General features: G+C 44.9%; 1 protein-coding gene across 1 annotated transcript in view; it reads right to left on the bottom strand.

The window, feature by feature from the left end:
• LOC126092515 (uncharacterized) overlaps positions 1-23,527 on the bottom strand; it is a 698,582-nt gene that overhangs the window by 260,676 nt on the left and 414,379 nt on the right. Inside the window, exon 3 of the mRNA XM_049908142.1 lies at positions 14,139-14,368. Coding sequence (XP_049764099.1) covers positions 14,139-14,368 — 230 coding nt within the window. The remainder of the gene's footprint in view (positions 1-14,138; positions 14,369-23,527) is intronic.

Here is a 23,527-nt window from a genome sequence, read left to right as displayed (position 1 = left end):
AGGACAATGCGACATCCCACGTGTCCAGAAATGCTACAGACTGGCTCCAGGAACACTCTTCTAAGCACTTCCGCTCTCCAAACTCCCCAGACATGAATGTTATTGAACATATCTGGGATGCCTTGCAACGTGCTGAGAGATCTCCACCCCCTCGTACTCTTACGGATTTATGGACGGCCCTGCAGGATTCATGGTGTCATTTCCCTCCAGCGCTACGTCAGACATTAGTCGAGTCCATGCCACGTCGTGTTGCGGCACTTCTGCGTCTCGCGGGGCCCTACACGACATTAGGTAGGTGTGCCAGTTTCTTTGGCTCTTCAGTGTATAATTCATGCAGACGCGAAACAACGGTTATTACATGACTCGTTTTCGAGAGGAGCTGTTTTCAAATCTCTTTACGGTGAAAATCATTTAGCTTTGCCAGGATGTCCTATTTATCACAGGGAACTATTGCGATGGTTTCTTTGAATGGAACATGGTCATCATCTTGATGAAGGAATAATATCTACATACAAATCAAATGGGTGTCCAAATGTACTTATCAGCCAACGAATACTGACATCCAAAAACTTTTGACTGACTTATCTGTACTTCTCCTTCATCGCACATACTCTTTACCAAGGGTAGGCAACCTTTCTTGCCTACCGCCGATTTTTGCATGTCCGTTAGTACTAACATTTCCAAACCACCCAATGGTGATTCACAAAGTAGAGAAGTAACTTGCTTTATAAAATGTATAAAGCAAAGTTGCTGTAAGTTAACACCATAGTTACTTACCAAACACTTTATGTCAGAAATTTATGAAAACCTAATATAATGCCTTTAAAACCCCTCACCAAGAAAGCTGGAAGGCCCACCACTGGGCGGCAAGAACCAGGCTGGCTACCACTGCTCGATCCCAATAACTACAATCAACACCCACAATTCGAGAGGTTCCCAGAATGGGACTAATACTTACTATGCCCTTATCGTCAGGTCGTAGCCGAATGGAATGTCCGGCTAGCGCAGCCTCGCAGTGAAGGCGTGTCATGTGTTTCGGCTTCGCTGTTGTTCACTTTCAGAGGCCTTCTTCACTTCCGTGTACTACAGCCATGGCCAACCGTTTTCGAAAATCCGCACTACGATTCGTCTTTTGTAATTACTGCACCCGAAAAAAGGCTTTGGAAGTGCAACGTTTCCTATGCGACGAAGCCAAGATCCCGGTTTCCGACATTTTGGGCCTCTGTTCGTCCATCTTAAGCAGCGCGGTGTACAGCTGTCATGGTGCATTCGATTACTGCCACACGACCCGTGGAATCTGACGTGAACGTTACCGGCAGCACAATACCGCTCGCACCGGCCTGCATGCACAGCGCGATTCGTCTGAATGCCTGCGCATCGAGACTCGGCCATCGACTTCGTGTGGTACGAAACGAGTTCCATCAGACTAGGCGAACTTTCAAATCCCCCGCTTCATGGTACGAACAAAAGAGGCACTGACTCAAATGCTGGAATATTTACCGCTGTCACTCCGCCTGCAAATCTAATTGTCTCAAAGGAGAAACAACACAGCCAACTGGTTGTAATTAATTGTTTAATACATTGACCGACGTATCGACACCTCTAGGGATGTCTTCATCAGAATGAATTTAAAAGCCCTATACAATACTACATAGAAAAGTAAGCTTGACAGAAATATTAAACAAGACGAAAACAGTCATAACATAGTAAGGTTATTGATTGGCGACTCCATGTTGTCTTGTGCACTACGACCAGATAACAGGTATACTTGAAAAAAGAGACAGCATTGGTCGTATATTTTTTACTATCGCAAAATCGATTTTCTGTCACTGAGTGACCATCTTCAGTGCTATATTGTATAACTTAAATTAGGATGCATTGTTGTCACTAAGCTTACGGCAATCACATAGACATGCGATAGTAAAAAATATACGACCAATGTTGTCTCTTTTTTTCAAGTATAGTAAGGTTACTTATGTAAGGTTACGTTGGAAGAAGGAAATAGTCAAAGGTTAGAGCAGACATGCTCAAGTCAAAAATTAAAAGTTAAAAATGTTCCAGTCTTTGGTTCGTACACCTTGCAAGGAACAACAGCAGACTGAGCGGCCAGTGGCTTGCACTGCTGCTACGAAATTACGACCCAAGTTGCGCCGCCTATCGGGCGCGGACAGTGACGTAACAACAAACAATCGAATTAAACAACACTTAATTATAAAGAAACAAGATTCAGAAGATGAGAGCTTAATGTGTTTTTGAAAATACAAGGTGGTCAAGTAAGTGAGGTACAACTAAGAGCTGAAATGCTCATTACGTAAACTGTAGAATAATATACAATATTTACACAAACAGCTGCACAGTCCAAAAACATCTGCATGAAGGAAACTTTAATAGTACACATCTACGTATATGAGATTTGAAGAAAGAGATATTTCGGAATTAGAGGTAGTAAAGTACAGTAAAGAATAAAGGTATCAAAAATAGGCGAGTTGTCGATTGAAGCTATCGAAAAAATTTTTGTTTCGTAAGTGCAAATGTTCGATAAGGACGAGGTCACCGGTCGTAGCATGTGCTTGAAAAATCTCCATCTCTGCACATACGTCGAGCCTGTGACCTTTCTTTTCCCTGTGTCAAATGGAAATTTCTTGAACACCTCTCGGTTCGTGTCCGAAAATTAACAGATGATCAGCAAAAGTGGAATTATGTACATTAGTGCCTCTTTTTCCCAATAAATGTTTCTTGTACATGACACCAAAAGATCTTCCAGCTTGTCCTGTATAATAATCAGAACACGTACGACAAGTGATTTCATAAACTCCTGATTTGTGTGTAGGAACAACTGCGGAAGTGAGGGTTATGAACAGCAATAGTTTTCATTAGAAACTGTAAGAAATCTGACTGTAGTGTAATGGCACACCCGTGCATCTGGCACGTGGCGTGCACAAACATGTCGACCAAGCTTACGGTGAAAGGTGTATAGGTCGAAGTCGATCAACTCCTAGGAGATATGATCCAGTCTTCAAACTTACTTTATTTCCGATCGGTACATTTCCGGACATGGGTTCCTTATCAAGACTTTACCTGCCAGACCACTCTACAACCGCTAGAAGTCCGTAACAAGAATTGTGAAGCATGCTGCATAACAATTCCCATTCTTCCGTGTCTTTGATCTTAATTACGTAATCTGATGATGACAGTTGCCAAAAAGGTAAAAAGTGAGAATACATTAAGAGATCTAGACGGTATTATTCGCAAAATATCACAATGTTTGCAGTCTCATTCAAAAAATTTATTGTCTTCTTTAATAAACTCCTACAAGTCCTCGTGCTAGATAAAAAAGAACAAAAATAAATTTCTCCCACATTCTTGAGCTATGTAGACACTGAAGAGAGATTCAACGTGTATAGGTGTTTGATCCATTAGGTATATTAAATAACATAAAAGGAAAAAAAATGTTTTTATGTCACATATCCTCTAAGGCTGACATACTGTAGCCAGTACAGGGTAGCCATTAGTGAGATGTAACAACTGCATGTGTGACACAAGAGTTCATCAGTACAAAAATGAAAACTTAGGAAGTTCTCAGGTTACTATGGCTGATTGTTCAATGCACAGAACCTTTCGTTGCAGAATAAAGATTTCTGTGAAGTGCATGTACCCGCTTACTGGGAAAACCTATAAATATCATTTATTACAACTCCAAAGTTTCTTTCCTAATGGCTCGGAGAAATCGAAGAAACATCTGCACCGGTTGCAGGCGTGTTCAGACGAAGCCGCCGTTATGAATCGTCGGTTTGAGTTAGGAATGCGCTTTCACCTGCCACTGTCTAGGTCCGCACACCTTCTTTGTTCATTCAGGTCAACAATCCTGGCCGAAAAATTCTTAGATGTGTGCGTGTGTCATCCATTATCTCTGGGAGAAAGTAACTCAACGAGCCTACGACTTAAGACGCCGGCCCGTTCTGGAGATGAAAGTCTTTAGAGTTTCTTGCAGCTGTTACCCTACGAGCGAAGTTAAGTGTGTTGACAAACACTGTAATGGTGTCGTGGGAAGGGGAAAAAGGGGGGGGGGGGGGGCGGGACAGGTAAAACGAGACAAATGGAACCTTAGCGTAGAGGCGTCCGTGGCGGTGACTGACTTGGTCCCATGATTATGCAGACACAGCTGCGATCCCCTACTGGTGAGCATTGTTATCTCGCAATGTAAACACGGATGTTGATTGTGGAAAATGCCCTTCTCGGGAAGGTGCGTCTGCATGCTATTAACGTCATTAAATTAAATTGCGACGTGAATAATATAGAAGAGGTTGTGCTGGCGGAGATGACAACAGGACGCACAAGCAAAATGTTAAGAGTTCTGTAAGCGGATGGCAGACAAATTACGGAAGCTGACAAGGGGAGGCCGCCAATTGTGAAATTCAGATTCGATTCATACTGTGCACAATAAAAGCTCATGGCCAGAGGTGTAATGCGGCAAAGCACCAAGATGCACTTCTCAGCCGTTGTCGAGAAAATCGACAGTTAAAAGAAACCGTTGCGGGAAATACTCTCTAAGATTAACACTTTTCTATAGCGTCGTGGCGCAGCGGTAAGCGCTCGGATTCGTAATCCGAAGGTCGCCGGATCGAATCTCGCGCCATGCAACTTTTTTTTTAGTATTTGTTTTTTGTCATTCAAATATATATATATATATATATATATATATATATATATATATATATAATTCCCGGCAATCAGTTGAAACAATTATGCATATAATAAGTTTTTGAAAGTCGTTTGTCGTGGAAAAACTGGCGACTTCGAACATCATTATGTTTTCCGCAAACAAAGTTGTATTTCACAAATGTTATTAATTGTCTTCATAATGTTAACCACGTATAGTTAACGGAAGACGTAGAAACGATATTCCGAAACGAACACATATACCGTAAGTCAAACGTTCGAATTAGGATAGAGACCCCACGAACACAAATTTGCTGTGGCAGGTATGAAATATAAACTCGGTTACTCGCTCGTTACACTTGAAGAACAGACGCTGAATGGGCCGAAACGAGCCACCGCATAACAGCGTAGTTGCCTGCTAACTTCGAAAGAAGGTAGATGCGGTCCCTAGCGCAACTTATAACATCGTCGAAAATCAGTGCGGACGGGAGAGCTTTGGTACACCCTGTTAAACAAACGGAAACATGGAGGCGGTACAATTGGAGAGCGATCCGCCTTCACCAACATACATAAGCAATTTATTAATAGTTGATATATATATATATATATATATATATATATATATTTGAATTACAAAAAACTAATAATTAAAAAAAATTGCGTGGCGCGAGATTCAATCCGGCGACCTTCAGATTACGAACCCGAGCGCTTACCGCTGTGCCACGACGCTGTAGAAAACTATTAATCGTAAAGAGTATTTCACTGCAACGGTTTCTTTTAAATGTCGATTTTCTCGACAACGGTTGAGAAGTGCATGTTGGTGCTTTGCCACATTACACCTCTGGCCATGAGCTTTTATTATGCGCAGTATGAATCGAATCTGAGTTTCACAATTGGCGGCCTCCCCTTGTGAGTGGGATCCGCGTGTCTATTCCAAAAGGAAAAGAAACGAAGTATACGCGATGAATATTCCATTGACGATGTGGATGAATGTGTTCGTAGGTAATAACTGCTGCCGTATTGTAAACAACTAGAGGAAATACTAACATTCCAAAACCTTCGCCAAAATTAGACTGTAAAGGGAACATGGCATCAGGTTTATAAAGGAGTCACAATGAGTTACCTTGTGTTTTTAAAAAGACATAGTTGCAAAATGGGGCGTACTACACTCAGTTTTCACAGGTAAATCCACACAAATTATAAAAACGGATACAAACATAGATAGGGTGGTCCACTCATCGTGACCGGGCCAAATATCTCACGAAATAAGCGTCAAACGAAAAAATTACAAAGAACGTAACTTGTCTAGCTTGAAGGGGGAAACCAGATGGCGCTATGGTTGGCCCGCTAGATGGCGCTGCCATTGGTCAAACGTATATCAACTCAGTTTTTTTAAACAGAAAACCCCATTTTTTATTACATATTCGTGTAGTACGTAAAGAAATATGAATGTTTTAGTTGGACCACTTTTTTTCCCTTTGTGATAGATGGCGCTGTAAAAGTCACAAACATATGGCTCACAATTTTCGACGAACAGTTGGTAACAGGTAGGTTTTTTAAATTAAAATACGGAACGTACGTACGTGCGAACATTTTATTTCGGTTGTTCTAATGTGATACATGTACCTTTGTGAACTAATCATTTCTGAGAACGCATGTTGTTACAGCGTGATTACCTCTAAATACCACATTAATACAATAAATGCTCAAAATTGTGTCCTTCAACCTCAATGCATCTGGCAATACGTGTAACGACATTGCTCTCAACAGCGAGTACTTCGCTTTCCATAATGTTCGCACATGCATTGACAATGCGCTGACGCATGTTGTCAGGCATTGTCGGTGGATCACGATAGCAAATATCCATAAACTTTCCCCACAGAAAGAAATCCGGGGACGTCAGATCAGTTGAACGTGCGGGCCATGGTATGGTGCTTCGACGACCAATCCACCTGTCATGAAATATGGTATTCAATACCGCTTCAACCGCACGTGGATTTTCCGTTGTCCAATAGTGCGTATTATGCCGGTTTACGTTACCGCTGTTGGTGAATGACGCTTCGTCGCTAAATAGAACGCGTGCAAAAATTCTGTCATCGTCCTGTAATTTCTCTTGTGCCCAGTGGCAGAACTGTACACGACGTTCAAAGTCGTCGCCATGCAATGCCTGGTGCATAGAAATATGGTACGGATGCAATCGATGTTGATGTAGCATTCTCAACAGCGACGTTTTTGAGATTCCCGATTCTCGCGCAATTTGTCTGCTACTGATGTGCGAATTAGCCGCGACAGCAGCTAAAACACCTACTTGGGTATCATCATTTGTTGCAGGTCGTGATTGACGTTTCAAACGCGGCTGAACACTTCCTGTTTCCTTAAATAACGTAACTATCCGGCGAACAGTTCGGACACTTGGATGATGTCGTCCAGGATACCGAGCAGCATACATAGCACACGCCCGTTGGGCATTTTGATCACAATAGTCATATATCAACACGATATCGACGTTTCCCGCAATTGGTAAACGGTCCATTTTAACACGGGTAATGTATAACGAAGCAAATACTGTCCGCACTGACGGAATGTTACGTGATACCACATACTTATACGTTTGTGACTATTACAGCACCATCTATGACAAAGCGAAAAAAGTGGTCCAAATAAATCATTCACATTTCTTTACGTACTACATGAATATGCAATAAAAAATGGGGGTTCCTATTCAAAAAAACGCAGTTGATATCCGTTTGACCTATGGCATCGCCATCTGGCGGGCCAAAAATTGCGCCATCTGGTTTCCCCCTTCAAGCTAGACGAGTTTCGTTCATTGTAGTTTTTTCGTTTGATGCTTATTTCGTGAGATATTTGGCCCGGTCACTATCAATGGACCATTCTGTATATCTTCCACACCTCCTCGTACATCGTTTGATGAACTTCTATCAGACTTGGTATACATATGACTTACTGTCCGGAAAGAATCGTTGTGCGGTTAAGAGCCACCTACCTATCAAAGAGTGGGAGTGTAAAAGAAGAGTAGCCCCACCAGAATTTATTCACCAAGTATTTGAGAATGAGAGCACTTCGTGTCTCCCAGCAAACTTTACACATAATTTCAAACATTTAGGAAACATTTCTCGCTGACAAAAATTGTTCAAATGGCTCTGAACACTATGGAACTTAACAGCTGAGGTCTTCAGTCCCCTAGAACTTAGAACTACTTAAACCTAACGAACCTAAGGACATCACACACATCCATGCCCGAGGCAGGATTCGAACCTGCGACCGTAGTGGTCGCGTGGTTCCAAATTGAAGCGCCTAGAACCGCTCGGCCACTCTGGCCGGCTTCTCGCTGACAACCCTCATGAAATGACGAAAGGTAAAAAGTTATCTAAAACTAAGAAACTAAACTCCACCTCAACAGGCCAGGAAGGCTCAGTGGTACCGACCGGCCGCCATGTGATCCTCAGCCCACGAGCGTCACTGGATGCGGATATGGAGTGGCATGTGGTCAGCACACCGTGTCAGTTTACGAGACCGGAGCCGCTGCTTTTCAGTCGAGTAGCTACACAATTTGCCTCCCAAGGGCTGAGAGCACCCTGATTGCCCTACAGCTCTATACTAAACGCCACGGATAACGCACAACTAACACTCTTGAAGAACAAAACCCTACGCAGAACCGAGCAGTTCAAAATTAGTTCAAATGGCTCTGAGCACTATGAGACTTAACTTCTTAGGCCATCAGTCCCTTAGAACTTACAAGGGAACCTCCCCATCGCACCCCCCTCACATTTAGTTGTAAGTTGGCACAGTGGATAGGCCCTGAAAAACTGAACACAGATCAATCGAGAAAACAGGAAGAAGTTGTGCGGAACTATGAAAAAAATAAGCAAAATATACAAACTGAGTAGTCCATGCGTAAAATAGGCAACATCAAGGAGAGTGTGAGCTCAAGAGCACCGTTATCATGAGCATCTGCGGAACGAGAGGTCCTTGGTTCAAGTCTTCCCTCGAGTAAAAAGTTCAATTTTTTATTTTCCGACAATTATTAAAGATCAGGCAATCACACATAATTAACTTCGCTCTCCAAAATTCCAGAACATGTTCAGATTTGCTTGGACATATGCAGGATTTGACGGTCTACACACGGATTAATATGAAAACGTTAAAAACAAAAGTTTTGACAGAGCACAGGGAAAACTGTGCGACTGTGAAACTGTTGCATTCATTTGTTGCAGTTTATGTGACAAACTCTTTATGTTTTCATCACTTTTTTGGGAGTGATTATCACATCCACAAGAAAACCTAAATCGGGCAAGGTAGAAGAATCTTTTTACTCATTCGCCAAGTGTACAAGTTAGGTGGGTCGACAACATATTCCTGTCATGTGACGCACATGTCGTCACCAGTGTCGTATAGAATATATCAGACGGATTTTCCTGTGGAGGAATCGGTTGACCTATGACCTTGCGATCAAATGTTTTCAGTTCCCATTGGAGAGGCACGTCCTTTCGTCTACTAATCGCACGGTTTTGCGGTGCGGTCGCAAAAAGAAACACACATTAAACTTATTACAGTGAACAGAGACGTCAATGAACGAACTGACAGATCATAACTTTGCGAAAATAAAAAAATTAAAATTTTCACTCGAGGGAAGACTTGAACCAAGGACCTCTCGTTCCGCAGATGCTCATGCTAACAGCGCTCTTGAGCTCACACTGTCCTTGATGTTGCCGATTTTACGCATGGACTACTCAGTTTGTATACTTTGCTTATTTTTTTCATAGTTCCACACAACTTCTTCCTGTTTTCTCGATTGATCTGTGTGCAGTTTTTCAGGGCCTATCCACTGTGCTGACTTATAACTAAATCAGAGGGGGGTGCGATGGGGAGGTTCCCTTGTTAGAACTAATTAAACCTGACTAACCTAAGGACATCACACACATCCATGCCCGAGGCAGGATTCGAGCCTGCGACCGTAGCGGTCGCACGGTTCCAGACTGTAGCGCCTAGAACCGCCTGGCCACCCCGGCCGGCAGAACCGAGCAGTACAGAGTTCCAATTTGAGAGCCGCGAGTTAAAGAGGACCGAGACCAAATGGAAACAAGAGACGCAGCGGATACCGACATTTGAAATGCTGTGTACTATTTTCAGCGCTATACACATAGAAAGCTAATTGGGACAAGAATCCAAACGAAATGCGTTGAATCTGTAACCAGCTGCCGGACATGGTGGATCCCTTAGACTAATATCAGAACTGAACTCCTCTCGAACAGGCCATTAAGGCCAAACGGTAGCGACGTACCGCCGTGTCATTTTCATCCCACAGGCGTCGCCTGATGAGGATACGGAGGAGCATGTGGTCAGCACACCGCTCTCCCGGCCGTTGTGAGTTTTCGTGACCGGGGAGGCTACTTCCCAACCAAGCAGTTTCTCAATTGGCCTCACAAGGGCTGACAGTACCCCGCTTGTCAACAGCGTTCGGCAGACCGGATGGTCACCCATGTAAGTACTAGCCCAGCCCAACAGCGCTTAACTTCGGTGATCTAACGGGCACCTGCGTTATCACTGTGGCAAGGCCATTGGCATACAGTTTATCAGTTACTAGATTTTCGCTGTTCATGCAGTAAAACTGCCTTATCTTGCATCACGTTTTCATTCTTTCTTTACTACTTTTTAACTGTATTCGCGACGCATTCTCCAGACATTATTCACATACACCACTGAACACGAATGCAAAAGCACAACAGATAGTTCAGGAGATACGATGTCATAAACACTGAGATGCGTGGAATGCTGCCCATCATACATGTTGTTGTTGTTGTGGTCTTCAGTCCTGAGACTGTTTGATGCAGCTCTCCATGCTACTCTATCCTGTGCAAGCTTCTTCATTTCCCAGTACCTACCGCAACCTACATCCTTCTGAATCTGCTTAGTGTATTCATCTCTTGGTCTCTGTCTACGATTTTTACCCTCCAACGTGCCCTCCAATACTAAATTGGTGATCCCTTGATGCCTCAGAACATGTCCTACCAACCGATCCCTTCTTCTAATCAAGTTGCGCCACGAACTCCTCTTCTCCCCAATCCTATTCAATACCTCCTCATTACTTATGTGATCTACCCATCTAATCTTCAGCATTCTTCTGTAGCACCACATTTCGAAAGCTTCTATTCTCTTCTTGTCCAAACTATTTAGCCGGCCGCGGTGGTCTAGCGGTTCTAGGCGCTCAGTCCGGAACCGCGCGACCGCTACGGTCGCAGGTTCGAATCCTGCCTAGGGCATGGATGTGTGTGATGTCCTTAGGTTAGTTAGGTTTAAGTAGTTCTAAGTTCTAGGGGACTGATGACCACAGATGTTAAGTCCCATAGTGCTCAGAGCCATTTTCCAAACTATTTATCGTCCGTGTTTCACTTCCACACATGGCTACACTCCATACAAATACTTTCAGAAACAACCTCCTTACCCTTAAATCTATAATCGATGTTAACAAATTTCTCTTCTCCAGAAACGCTTTCCTTGCCATTGCCCATCTACATTTTATATCCTCTCGACTTCGACCATCATCAGTTATTTTGCTCCCCAAATAGCAAAACTTCTTTACTACTTTAAGTGTCTCATTTCCTAATCTAATTCCGTCAGCATCACCCGACTTAACTCGACTTCATTCCTTTATCCTCGTTTTGCTTTTGTTGATGTTCATACATGATGTTTAAATTTATTACTTCTTTGCTACTGAGTCTATTGGTAACACATTTCGCAGACAATATCCACATATGGCGCTGAATGTACCTACAAAATTATACTATTGTACGGCACGTAGTTCAGAAGATGACGTCATAAACATTGAACCGGGGCTAGCGAGATATGCTGACCCTGGAGCGACCAGAGATCGGTACTTGGCTTCTTTCTGTGGAACAATACTAACAATACCAAACGCCCCTTGAACCTCGTACAGTAGCTCTGTAGGTGATTGTGTGGCCGTGTTATTTCTCCCTTCCCGACACAGTACAACGACTTTAAAGATTAATGACTGTAAATGAGTATGTGAAATCAGGATTTTACTGTCACGATTCACGTTTTCAGCATTTGATGTTCCAGAAGTGCTACAAATAAACCTTTGAAACTAATTTCTGCGAGGGCTGCTCATAAAATGACGCATCGCATTTTTTTTTTCTCAGCCGAAAACAATGCTACGAATGCGAAACTTTACGTACTGTATGTATTATTTGAAGTCTTCTGAGTGGGCGCGCCAAGTTTCCGTCATTTGCGACAGATAGCGTAGCTGCTGGACAGATTCAAAATGCCATCTGTAGGTGATGTACATTACAAACAACGTGTCGTCACTGAAATTATCACTGCAGAGAAAGAAACTTTGGGGAATATTCACAAACGCTTGTGCAAAGTCTATGGGGCGTCTTCTGTCGACAGAAATACAGTCAGTCGCTGGACAACAGAGGCTGAGGTTATCAGAAGGCAGTTCGGCGGAGACCCACGATTGCAGCGGTCGGGGGGACAATCGACGGCAGTCACACCTGACGCACGTAACCTAGCCCCCCTGGACTTCAACTTGTTTGGGCCATTAAAGGATGCCATTCGTGGAAGACATTTTTGAGGACGATGAGGAGATGGTTCACACAGTGAAGCACTGGTTCCGCCAACATGACAAGGATTGGTACCTTCGTGCATAACGCTGCTGTTTCGTGCTGGTGGGAGGCCATAGAACGGAATGCAGATTACGTGGAAAAATAAGGTGTGTAGATAAAACACCATTCTTTGGTGTGTGTGGTTCTCGTTGTGATCAATACAGAATTGTTGAACAAAAAGTGCGGTGCATTACTTTCTCGGCAACCCTCGTAGAAAACTAAAACCTACGAATGACTTTAATTTATGCTTACAGCAAATCCACGGACGTAATTATTTTATTAAGCCTACAACTTTCTTCCGACAGACGGGACAGACGCAGTCCGAAACATTCTGCCGGGGCCCGAGACAAAGCGAATCAGATAAGACGGGTCGACAAGCCCGGAAACGTATTTACCCTCCGATCGGAGTGACGTACAAACCACTGCAAAGCACGCGCACTCCTCATGCCGGCTCCTAAAATCTGTTTTCAGTTAACGGGTCTGAGGCGCTTCACAAATTGGTGTCGGGCGGAGGAAGTTGGGGTGCGATAAGATCTAATTAATGGTGTGTTTGGCCGGACGTCAGTCCCTCGGCATGCTGATCAGGTACCGAGCCGACCGTAAAGATGCCAGATATCCGTCGAGGGCACACAAGCCCCAGGGCTTGTCACCCTCAGCGACGGGTCAATCCGAGGCCAACTTTACATAAATTATTCTCTGTACTGCTGTCTGTAACAGTGCTGACGTCTGTGTGTATATGTAAGCGGTGTATATGTGTGTGTGTCTGTGTGTTTGTGTGTGTGGGGTGGGGGTTGGGGGGAGGGGGCTGTGAGGATACTTGCGAAGGAGAAGATGGCTGACGTCTGCGTGCGTATATAGCGTGCGTGTGTGTGTGTGTGTGTGTGTGTGCGTGTGTGTGTGTTCAAAATGGTTCAAATGGCTCTGAGCACTATCTGACTTAACATCTATGGTCATCAGTCCCCTGGAACTTAGAACTACTTAAACCTAACTAACCTAAGGACAGCACACAACACCCAGCCATCACGAGGCAGAGAAAATCCCTGACCCCGCCGGGAATCGAACCCGGGAACCCGGGTGTGTGTGTGTGTGTGTGTCTGTGTATGTGTGTGAGGACACTGCCGAAGGAGAAGGTGCTGAACTATATATGTTGCACTGTTTTTGAAAGATGCGTAACTAGTAAAGTATTTGTGAGTTTGTAACTGTCTAGAGCGAAAGTCTGTATAGGACCTGCTTGCGTTAGCTAAACACCCCTACGGAACATTTACTCTGTCATACAGCTTGCTTATAACAATAAAGATTATTGCTTGCAAATACTCGCATAACATAATTCGTAGTTGACCGGATTCTACTTACCGTATTCAATACCCCATGAATAGTTCTTAGCCTATGGGTGCATCAAAACATGCTCAGAGCATGTTTTTTATGATTCCTTCCACTAAGCTAGACGAGTTAATCAATATGGTCATGGCTGTTGTTGTGGTGATGTTTGTCGCCGAAACTAGTTTGGGATGATAAAGAAATAAACGAATAACAAGGTGTTTTGCATGAAGGCGAACTCAATTTGTGATATTACTATTTTTCTGTCCAAACACGGACAAAATGGAAGAGTTCCAAGATAATATTAACTTTCTCAAGGTAGAGGCGTTACTTGTTCTTCAACTGGATCCTCTATTGTCCTCACTTGGATGCACATACTTCGATTCCATCCAGTAAGGAAAAATTCCGTCACGGTGGTACCGCGAGGAGTACGTGCGATGTCTAGGCGTCATCGAATGACACGGATTGGCCATCCAGAAGGCGGGGCGAGTGCTGGGACGAGCAGGCGGCGGTACTCACGTAGAAGTAGAGGGTGACGGGGTGCGCCTTGGCGGCGACGCAGGTGAGCGTGTCGGAGTGGCAGCAGCCCGCGTCGTCCCCGCAGCGGTGCAGCGTGGCGCAGTGCGGGATGTAGCGCTTGTTGGGGTGCGGGTACTCGTCCTTGACGCGCACCAGCCGCGCCGCCGGCACGCGGCACTCGTGCTCGCGGTTCACCCGCAGCGCGTTCTCCACCGCCAGCTGGACCTCGTCTGCAACACAGCGCCAAGCGGCGTCACAGGCTTGATAGCCGCACTCTGGGGCGCACCAAATACACCCTACTGGCCATTAAAATTGCTACACCACGAAGATGACGTGCTACAGACACGAAATTTAACCGACAGGAAGAAGATGCTCTGATATGCAAATGATTAGCTTTCCAGAGCATTCACACAAGGTTGGCACCGGCTGCGACAGCTACAACGTGCTGACATGAGCAAAGTATCCAAGCGATTTCTCACACACAAACAGCAGCTGACCGGCGTTGCCTGGTGAAACGTTGTTGTGATGCCTCGTGTAAGGAGGAGAAATGCGTACCATACCGTTTCCGACTTTGATAAAGGTCGGATTGTAGCCTATCGCGATTGCGGTTTATCGTATCGCGACACTGCTGCACGCGTTGGTCGAGATCCAATGACTGTTAGCAGAATATGGAATCGGTGGGTTCAGGAAGGTAAAACGGAACGCCGTGCTGGATCCCAACGGCCTCGTATCACTAGCAGACGAGATGACAGACATCCTATCCGCATGGCTGTAACGGATCGTGCAGCCACGTCTCGATCCCTGAGTCAACAGATGGGGACGTTTAAGACAACCATCTGCACCAACAGTTCGACGACGTTTGCAGCAGCATGGACTATCAGCTCGGAGACCGTGGCTGCGGTTAACCTTGACGCCGCATCACGCCTCCGATGGTGTACTCAACGACGAACATGGGTGCACGAATGGCAAAACGTCATTTTTTCGGATGAATCAAGGTTCTCTTCACAGCGTCATGATGGTCGCATCCGTGTTTGGAGACATCGCGGTGAACGCTAATTGGAAGCGTGTATTCGTCATCGCCATACCGACGTATCATGCGGCGTGATGGTATCGGCTGCCATTGGTTACACGTCTCGGTCATCTCTTGTTCCCATTGACGGCACTTTCAACAATGGACGTTACATTTCACATATGTTACAACCCGTGGCTCTATCCTTCATTCGATCCCTGCAAAACCCTACATTTCAGTAGGATAATGCACGACCGCATGTTGCATGTCCTGTACGGGCCTTTCTGGATACAGAAAATGTTCGACTGCTCCCTGGCCAGCACATTCTCCAGATCTCTCACCAATTGAAAACGTCTGGTCAATGGTGGCCGAGCAACTGGTTCGTCACAATACGCCAGTCACTAGTCTTGATGAACTGTGGTATCGTGTTGAAGCTGCATTGCCAGCTGTACCTGTACACGCACATCCAAGCTCTGTTTGACTCAATGCTCAGGCGTATCAAGGCCGTTATTACAGCCAGAGGTGGTTGTTCTGGGTACTGATTTCTCAGGATCTATGCACCGAAATTGCGTGAAAATGTAGTCACATGTCAGTTCTAGTATAATATAATTGTCCAATGAATACCCGTTCATCATCTGCATTTCTTCTTGGTGTAGCAATTTTAATGGCCAGTAGTGTACTATGTGGGGTATTCGGCGCCATGCTGCCGGCACCTACATCTCGTGCTACAGGTCTACTACGCGCGGTGTATTGCTTACTGTATGCAGAGCCTCGTCTGCGGTGCAACACAGAGTAGCATAATAAAACTAACGCGCATTGCTGGATAAAGCGCCTTTTGACTCGTACCAGTCGCAGATACTAGTGCGTTTCGTTTTTCTGTAGATGTGTGCTTTTCACCTACCAATAACGAGAGTACTGGATGCGGCAGCCATTATATTCTGTTACTACGTAACGTACTGATGATGGTCGAAGTAGTGAGGATATAAAATGTAGACTGGCAATGGCAAGCAAAGCGTTTCTGAAGAAGAGAAATTTGTTAACACCGAGTATAGATTTAAGTGTCATGAAGTCTTTTCTGAAAGGATTTGTATCGAGTGAAACAAGGACGATAAATACTGTAGTTTGGACAAGAAGAGAATAGATAGTTTCGAAATGTGGTGCTACAGAAAAATGGTGAAGTTTAAATGGGTAGATCACGTAACTAATGAGAACGTACTGAGTAGAATTGGGGAGAAGAGAAATTTGTGGCACAACTTGACTAGAAGAAGGGATCGGTTGCTTGGATACGTTCTGAGGCATCAAGGGAAGCATTGGAAGGAAGCGTGGATGGTAGAAACCGTAGAGCGAGACCAAAAGATCAATACACTAAGCAGATTTAGAAGTATGTAGGTCGCAGTAGGTACTTGGAGATGAAAAGGCTTGCACAGGATAGAGCAGCATGGAGAGCTGCATAAAACCAGTCTCTGGACTGAAGACCACAACAACAAACAACATCCCGCAACGTAACTGCGAGCGCCTAGTGTTCCATGCAGCTATTCTACGGAATATGATGTTATACGAAAACCAGGGATATTTGGACTTCAACTATAGCATTATCGAAGTTGGTTAATGTGTAAAATATCATCTGTGGAATTCATGGCGTCAACTTATATTAATTTGTGACACTGTAGAAAAGAGTATGTATACGGACAGAATTGTCACTGAAGTTACTATAAAAGTAGGCCGACTAGGAACCTGTTATACTATTCTCACGAAAACAATTTGTAAAATGTGTCTTCATCATGTAACCAATATACTGCTTTAGATATATCAGCTCGTGGTGAAGTCGCAAAGGCCGGCGATTAGCAGGTTCGAATCCTGCCTCGGGCATGGGTGTGTGTGATGTCCTTAGGTTAGTTAGGTTTAAGTAGTTCTAAGTTCTGGGGGACTTATGACCTAAGACGTTGAGTCCCATAGTGCTCAGAGCCATTTTGAACCGGCGATTAGCTTTATGACAGATAGGTCCTTCAATCGCTTAAGCATTTAAGGGCCTTCAGTCGCTTAAGCATTGCACGTGAAAGACAATGATATCTCCTTTGAATTTTCATTTAATTACAACACAATTTTTGACAGCTGATGTCCACTACTCGACGAACTGTGTATACGCACCGTACATAATGTCTGTCGTCTTACAGCAGACTCAGAAATGCTTGTGTCCGATTCATGGTCGACTACACTGAATTTTACATTAGCTTTCTCAGAGCCGGGAAGACGTGACCAGAAGATACAAGTGAGATATTTGCACGAATATGTATGGACATTAAACGCGCTTCTACATGCACATATACAATTGCAGATGAACTTCCTCACGCTTGGTGCGAAGTGCTAAGTAGAATTTCGCTGGTAACATGTGAACATAGTTGTTGAACAACCTTGTGATTTTCATTATTTGCTAGTGGGAGCCCTTTACCACACACTGAATACAAAATCAATATATACTCAAATACGAGTATTTAAATACGCTAAATATGAGATTGACGTTCTCAGCTACTGTGCGGCACGATCTCCATTGTAAGCGCGACATAGTTTCCAACACATCTCAAATGTGACATGCAGTGCTATATGTTGTGCATATTGGTCCGCGAGTAACACAACCCATGTCATCGGCACCCTTAGTCATTTCTCCTGTTGCAGGCGAACCGCGTTTTCCACCACGGGTGGTGAACCAGCAAAAGTTCACAGAAAAAATCTCAACCAGAGTCAAGCAGAAGTGTGTAAAACTGAATGTCTGACCATCATAAGCTCATCACCAAAGAAACGTTCGAATCAATGTCTCATCCCAAAGATAATCATTATTATCTGCGATCCACATTATTCAAATGGTTCAAATGGCTCTGAGCACTATGGGACTTAACTTCGGAGGTCATCAGTCCCCTAGAACTTAGAACTACTTAAACCTAACTAACCTAAGGGCGTCACACACATCCATGCCCGAGGCAGGATTCGAACCAGCGACCGTAGCGGTCGCGCGGTTCCAGACTGTAGCGCCTAGAACCACCGGCCACTCCGGCCGGCGATCCACATTATTCTGATTGGCTAGCTTGTGGAATTCATTCTGCCAACCTGAACATCCATAACAAAAATCACTGCAGTTGGCAACTTGTAATCTCGGCGGACACAATAAAATACCCCCTTAAAAAGGCACGCTGGTCGCTTTCTAGGGCTGTACATGGTGCATAATTGTTGGCAGGTAGTCACGTGACTCTCTACCGCTATGCAAGTCATGGCGGTGGCGTGGTTTGTGTCATCTGCTTGTGTAGAATTAGTACAGAAAGACGGCATGACATCGATGCGACACAATTGCAAAAATGAGCTACGGTGTGTGGACGTGTTCATGCCCACACCATAATGAAAGTAGCCCAACTTACTGCTGTACCTACGCAGACTGCACAACGTTTCTGCAACTGTCGGTGTAACAGTCGCAGCCATGTACACTGCTTCGTTCGTTGGTGTAGGAAGCTCATTGGTTGGGATAAACAACAGACTGATGTTCTCCAACGAATCCTCCTTCCCTGTGGCAAGTGATTTTGGCCACTAGTTAGTGTGATGACCGAGGGGAACACGTCACACATCACAGAATGTTTATGAACGTCATCCGTAAGGCTTAGTCGTTATGGTGTGGGCAGGCATTATGCACAATAGCCGCACGTCTCCAGTAGGCCAAACAATAAAGTAAGTGTGGTCGGGCGGTTGTGATTTTCACTCTTTCCAAAATGATGCGAAGCGTCGAACCTGACGGCGGGCCAATGAAGCGTTTAAAGCGTAGCGTGTTGGGGCTGTAGTTCAGGCCAGAGGTGGTTCTTTGGCATTTTGAGAGTGTACTCCAAGCCACGGTTTGGGCTCACTCATTCAGGCGCATTCCTTAAACACCAATATACCATTACGGGATTGCTCGTTACAAATTACTGTAGCAATTTGTTTCATCTCTTGCGCTTGTGTTTCAACCTAGCGCTTGTGTTCCGTCTCCAGTGACATAGACGGTGACAGAGATGTCTAATTTCATCCTTCCCTCCTTTCAGGTTTTGCACCTGTGGCAACGCTTGTTCGAGAAAAGTTATGCTGACTCGAATTGTGTTCCTGAATAAATTAAGTGATCGAATTGTCGAACGTAGGAGGCAAACCAACTTTTCTCTCAATTTGTGAAATCTTCTATGTAAACAGTACATTTAGCCTAGTTCGAACATACGAATCGCTAGATCTGAAGAGATGATGATGATGATGATGATGATGATGATGATGTTTGATTTGTGGGGCGCTCAACAGCGCAGTTATCAGCGCCCGTACCAAGTCCAAATCTGTACACAGTCCAATCTCGCCACGTCCACGAATGATGATGTAATGATGAGGACAACACAAGCCCCCAGTTCCCGGGCAGAGAAAATCCCTGACCTGGCCGGGAATCGAACCCAGGACCTTGTGATCCTGACACGGCAACGCTAGCCACTTTTTTTTTTTTTGCATTTTGTTCGTTATTGTTCGTTGTATTTAGTCGTAGCGGAGGTTACATGACATCCGTTGAAGTTCGTTGTTGATCCCTTCACTCAGTTTTTTTTAATTACAGAGACCAGACAGCTCTCTGACTGAACACGCTAGACCACGAGCTGCGGACATATCGGGAGAGACTTATACGGTCATTCACAGCCTCGCGTACGAAGAAAGTTACTAAAAATTTGAAAAAAAATTCTTCATTTTTCGTGTCAGGACCGTGCCTTGTACAGTGAACCAGAATATCAAAGCAATATTTGTGTTTTGAAACACTGGTAGCCATTCACTCATAGCTGACTGACATTGGGTTCACTATCCACTGATTTTAGATGTACTACTTTTCAGGATATTTATTCAATACCGTGACGGAGGAAGCTGTTTCTAAACATAAATATGCGGAAAGAAGTTTGCGTAATCAGTTACAAGGTTGTCACTGACGCTTAAACATCAGTGTTGTCAGAGGAGGATAGCGCTGCGTGACGTAATACACATGAAGCAATTCAGGGCATTCTTCGAGTGCTACCCCAATTGACCCGTGCATTGCGCGTGCTGAGCTTTAAACAGCAGGCAAGTGCCGCAACTGCAGCTTTACCGTTGTCTACGCCCGCCTTGACCCTGGACCAGCCTCGTTCAAGCGCTGTGTGACGTGAAATGTGCTTCGTTAGAAAGCACCGTAACCTCTAACCAAGCGGACAGTAAACTAGAACAAAATACAGTCTCGCCAGATGGGAATGTATGAGACTGGGTCGCCAACTGCCGGGATAGGGAATGCTGACCTACTTCCTGTTGATGACAAGTCGTAACGCACACGCTGCCGCCAGCAGAGAGGAAGGAAAACACTAAACACTCGCAGAGTGTATCTAAATTTATTGCTTAGGTACGTTTCAATTGAGCTCGTAATGTGGTTGCCCTCATTCTTCGATGTTGCTGAGAACAACGTTCATACAATTGTAGTGCCTAATATGGGAATGGTATATTACACAATGAAATGTTTTTAGCCATCACATACAATAGTTATGCTCGTCGCACATTCGTCAATGTTACCTGGTTTTAAATATTTCACGTTAGGGATTACAATGTGACGAACGATACATGCTGCCTGCTAAGACTGTTGATAAAATATCGACATATCGATATTTATTCCAAAAAGTATAAATACACTCCTGGAAATTGAAATAAGAACACCGTGAATTCATTGTCCCAGGAAGGGGAAACTTTATTGACACATTCCTGGGGTCAGATACATCACATGATCACACTGACAGAACCACAGGCACATAGACACAGGCAACAGAGCATGCACAATGTCGGCACTAGTACAGTGTATATCCACCTTTCGCAACAATGCAGGCTGCTATTCTCCCATGGAGACGATCGTAGAGATGCTGGATGTAGTCCTGTGGAACAGCTTGCCATGCCATTTCCACCTGGCGCCTCAGTTGGACCAGCGTTCGTGCTGGACGTGCAGACCGCGTGAGACGACGCTTCATCCAGTCCCAAACATGCTCAATGGGGGACAGATCCAGAGATCTTGCTGGTCAGGGTAGTTGACTTACACCTTCTAGAGCACGTTGGGTGGCACGGGATACATGCGGACGTGCATTGTCCTGTTGGAACAGCAAGTTCCCTTGACGGTCTAGGAATGGTAGAACGATGGGTTCGATGACGGTTTGGATGTACCGTGCACTATTCAGTATCCCCTCGACGATCACCAGTGGTGTACGGCCAGTGTAGGAGATCGCTCCCCACACCATGATGCCGGGTGTTGGCCCTGTGTGCCTCGGTCGTATGCAGTCCTGATTGTGGCGCTCACCTGCACGGCGCCAAACACGCATACGACCATCATTGGCACCAAGGCAGAAGCGACTCTCATCGCTGAAGACGACACGTCTCCATTCGTCCCTCCATTCACGCCTGTCGCGACACCACTGGAGGCGGGCTGCACGATCTTGGGGCGTGAGAGGAAGACGGCCTAACGGTGTGCGGGACCGTAGCCCAGCTTCATGGAGACGGTTGCGAATGGTCCTCGCCGATACCCCAGGAGCAACAGTGTCCCTAATTTGCTGGGAAGTGGCGGTGCGGTCCCCTACGGCACTGCGTAGGATCCTACGGTCTTGGCGTGCATCCGTGCGTCGCTGCGGTCCGGTCCCAGGTCGACGGGCACGTGCACCTTCCGCCGACCACTGGCGACAACATCGATGTACTGTGGAGACCTCACGCCCCACGTGTTGAGCAATTCGGCGGTACGTCCACCCGGCCTCCCGCATGCCCACTATACGCCCTCGCTCAAAGTCCGTCAACTGCACATACGGTTCACGTCCACGCTGTCGCGGCATGCTACCAGTGTTAAAGACTGCGATGGAGCTCCGTATGCCACGGCAAACTGGCTGACATTGACGGCGGCGGTGCACAAATGCTGCGCAGCTAGCGCCATTCGACGGCCAACACCGCGGTTCCTGGTGTGTCCGCTGTGCCGTGCGTGTGATCATTGCTTGTACAGCCCTCTCGCAGTGTCCGGAGCAAGTATGGTGGGTCTGACACACCGGTGTCAATGTGTTCTTTTTTCCATTTCCAGGAGTGTATATTTCGGTGATATTTCTTTACCCGAGATATTAATATCGAAATGGCATTAACAACTCCCGATATTTTTATTTTATACTATACTTTGTTCGCAATTTTCGATAAATATTTCAAGTTGTTACTTTAAAATTATAGTAAAACATAATTTTACTTTCATTGTGTGAAGGAATCTTACTACTTATTGAGCTTTCATCACGTCCTGTCTTTCTCTTTGATTGTGAAGTAAGTATAGATGACACAAAGAAATGGTGCTATTGCACTTAGGGGAGGGGGTGGGGGGGGAGGTGAATGGAAGATATCCGACGTGAGGAAACAGCACACCAGTTGTGTGCTATTTCTTCACATCGGCATGCTTCAAAAACAGTTTCTGAAACTGACGAGCACAAATCTAAATGACAAGATCGGTCTTTGCGGTTGGCGGAGACGTGTCAGGGGAAATGCTGACGTAATCGAGGCTCGGCACTACCAACAGAAGCTGCAACATTTAACTTCACCACGCAATTTTGACCTACAACCGCTAGGTGGCTGGCGTTTGCAGAAATAAAAAAATAATAAATAAAAAAAAAACAGGGAAGTCGACGTTAAGTGTTCCAGACAAATCCGATATGTGACGAAATCGAACGACGGAGCCATCTGATACCTTTTATTGTGCCACTTACCTCCAGTTACCATTGTTAGCAAAGTGGTTATCGCCAAGCGTGTCTGTGCATTGTTTCTCTTTCAATTGTTGCTCTGAGGGGGATAAGCAGGCTGCTAGCTTGTTGATGTACAGAATATCTAACAATAAATTAATATTTAAACGTACAGCTATAAAACTGGCAGTATATCTACAACGTGCAACTGATATTCTTTTGGCTGCAACGTCGATATCTTTTCCGTCGATAGATCGTTAAATCGACAATTTTTATCGTTGTATCGAGTGCTGATGATAATTTTTAAACATTGATCTATCGGGTTCCCGATATTTTTAAAAATATCAACAGTTCATTTTGTTGTGTCGAGCTGGCTCGTCGATTTGGCTGTATGTGTACATATTTAAATTTTAGAACTAACACTGAAATAAATAACTCTTTGGTCAAAGGAAGAACGTGGCGTCGTTTGCTTAGTCGAAAAACTGTAATGTTTCTATGAAAACAGCTGAGTGTTTCTCTGTGCAACCGACAGCTCTTGCCCTGATCTTTCGGAAACGTTTCTCTTCAGAAAATTAGCAGAATGGAAGGAGGATTAGTATTTAACGTCCCAGCGGCGACGTAGTAATTACAGACGGAGGGAAGAA

The sequence above is a fragment of the Schistocerca cancellata genome, chromosome 7, assembly GCF_023864275.1.
Source record: "Schistocerca cancellata isolate TAMUIC-IGC-003103 chromosome 7, iqSchCanc2.1, whole genome shotgun sequence".
In the NCBI taxonomy this organism is placed as follows: domain Eukaryota; kingdom Metazoa; phylum Arthropoda; class Insecta; order Orthoptera; family Acrididae; genus Schistocerca; species Schistocerca cancellata.
Note: the sequence above shows the minus strand (reverse complement) of the source record. Positions and strands in the feature narration are given on the sequence as shown.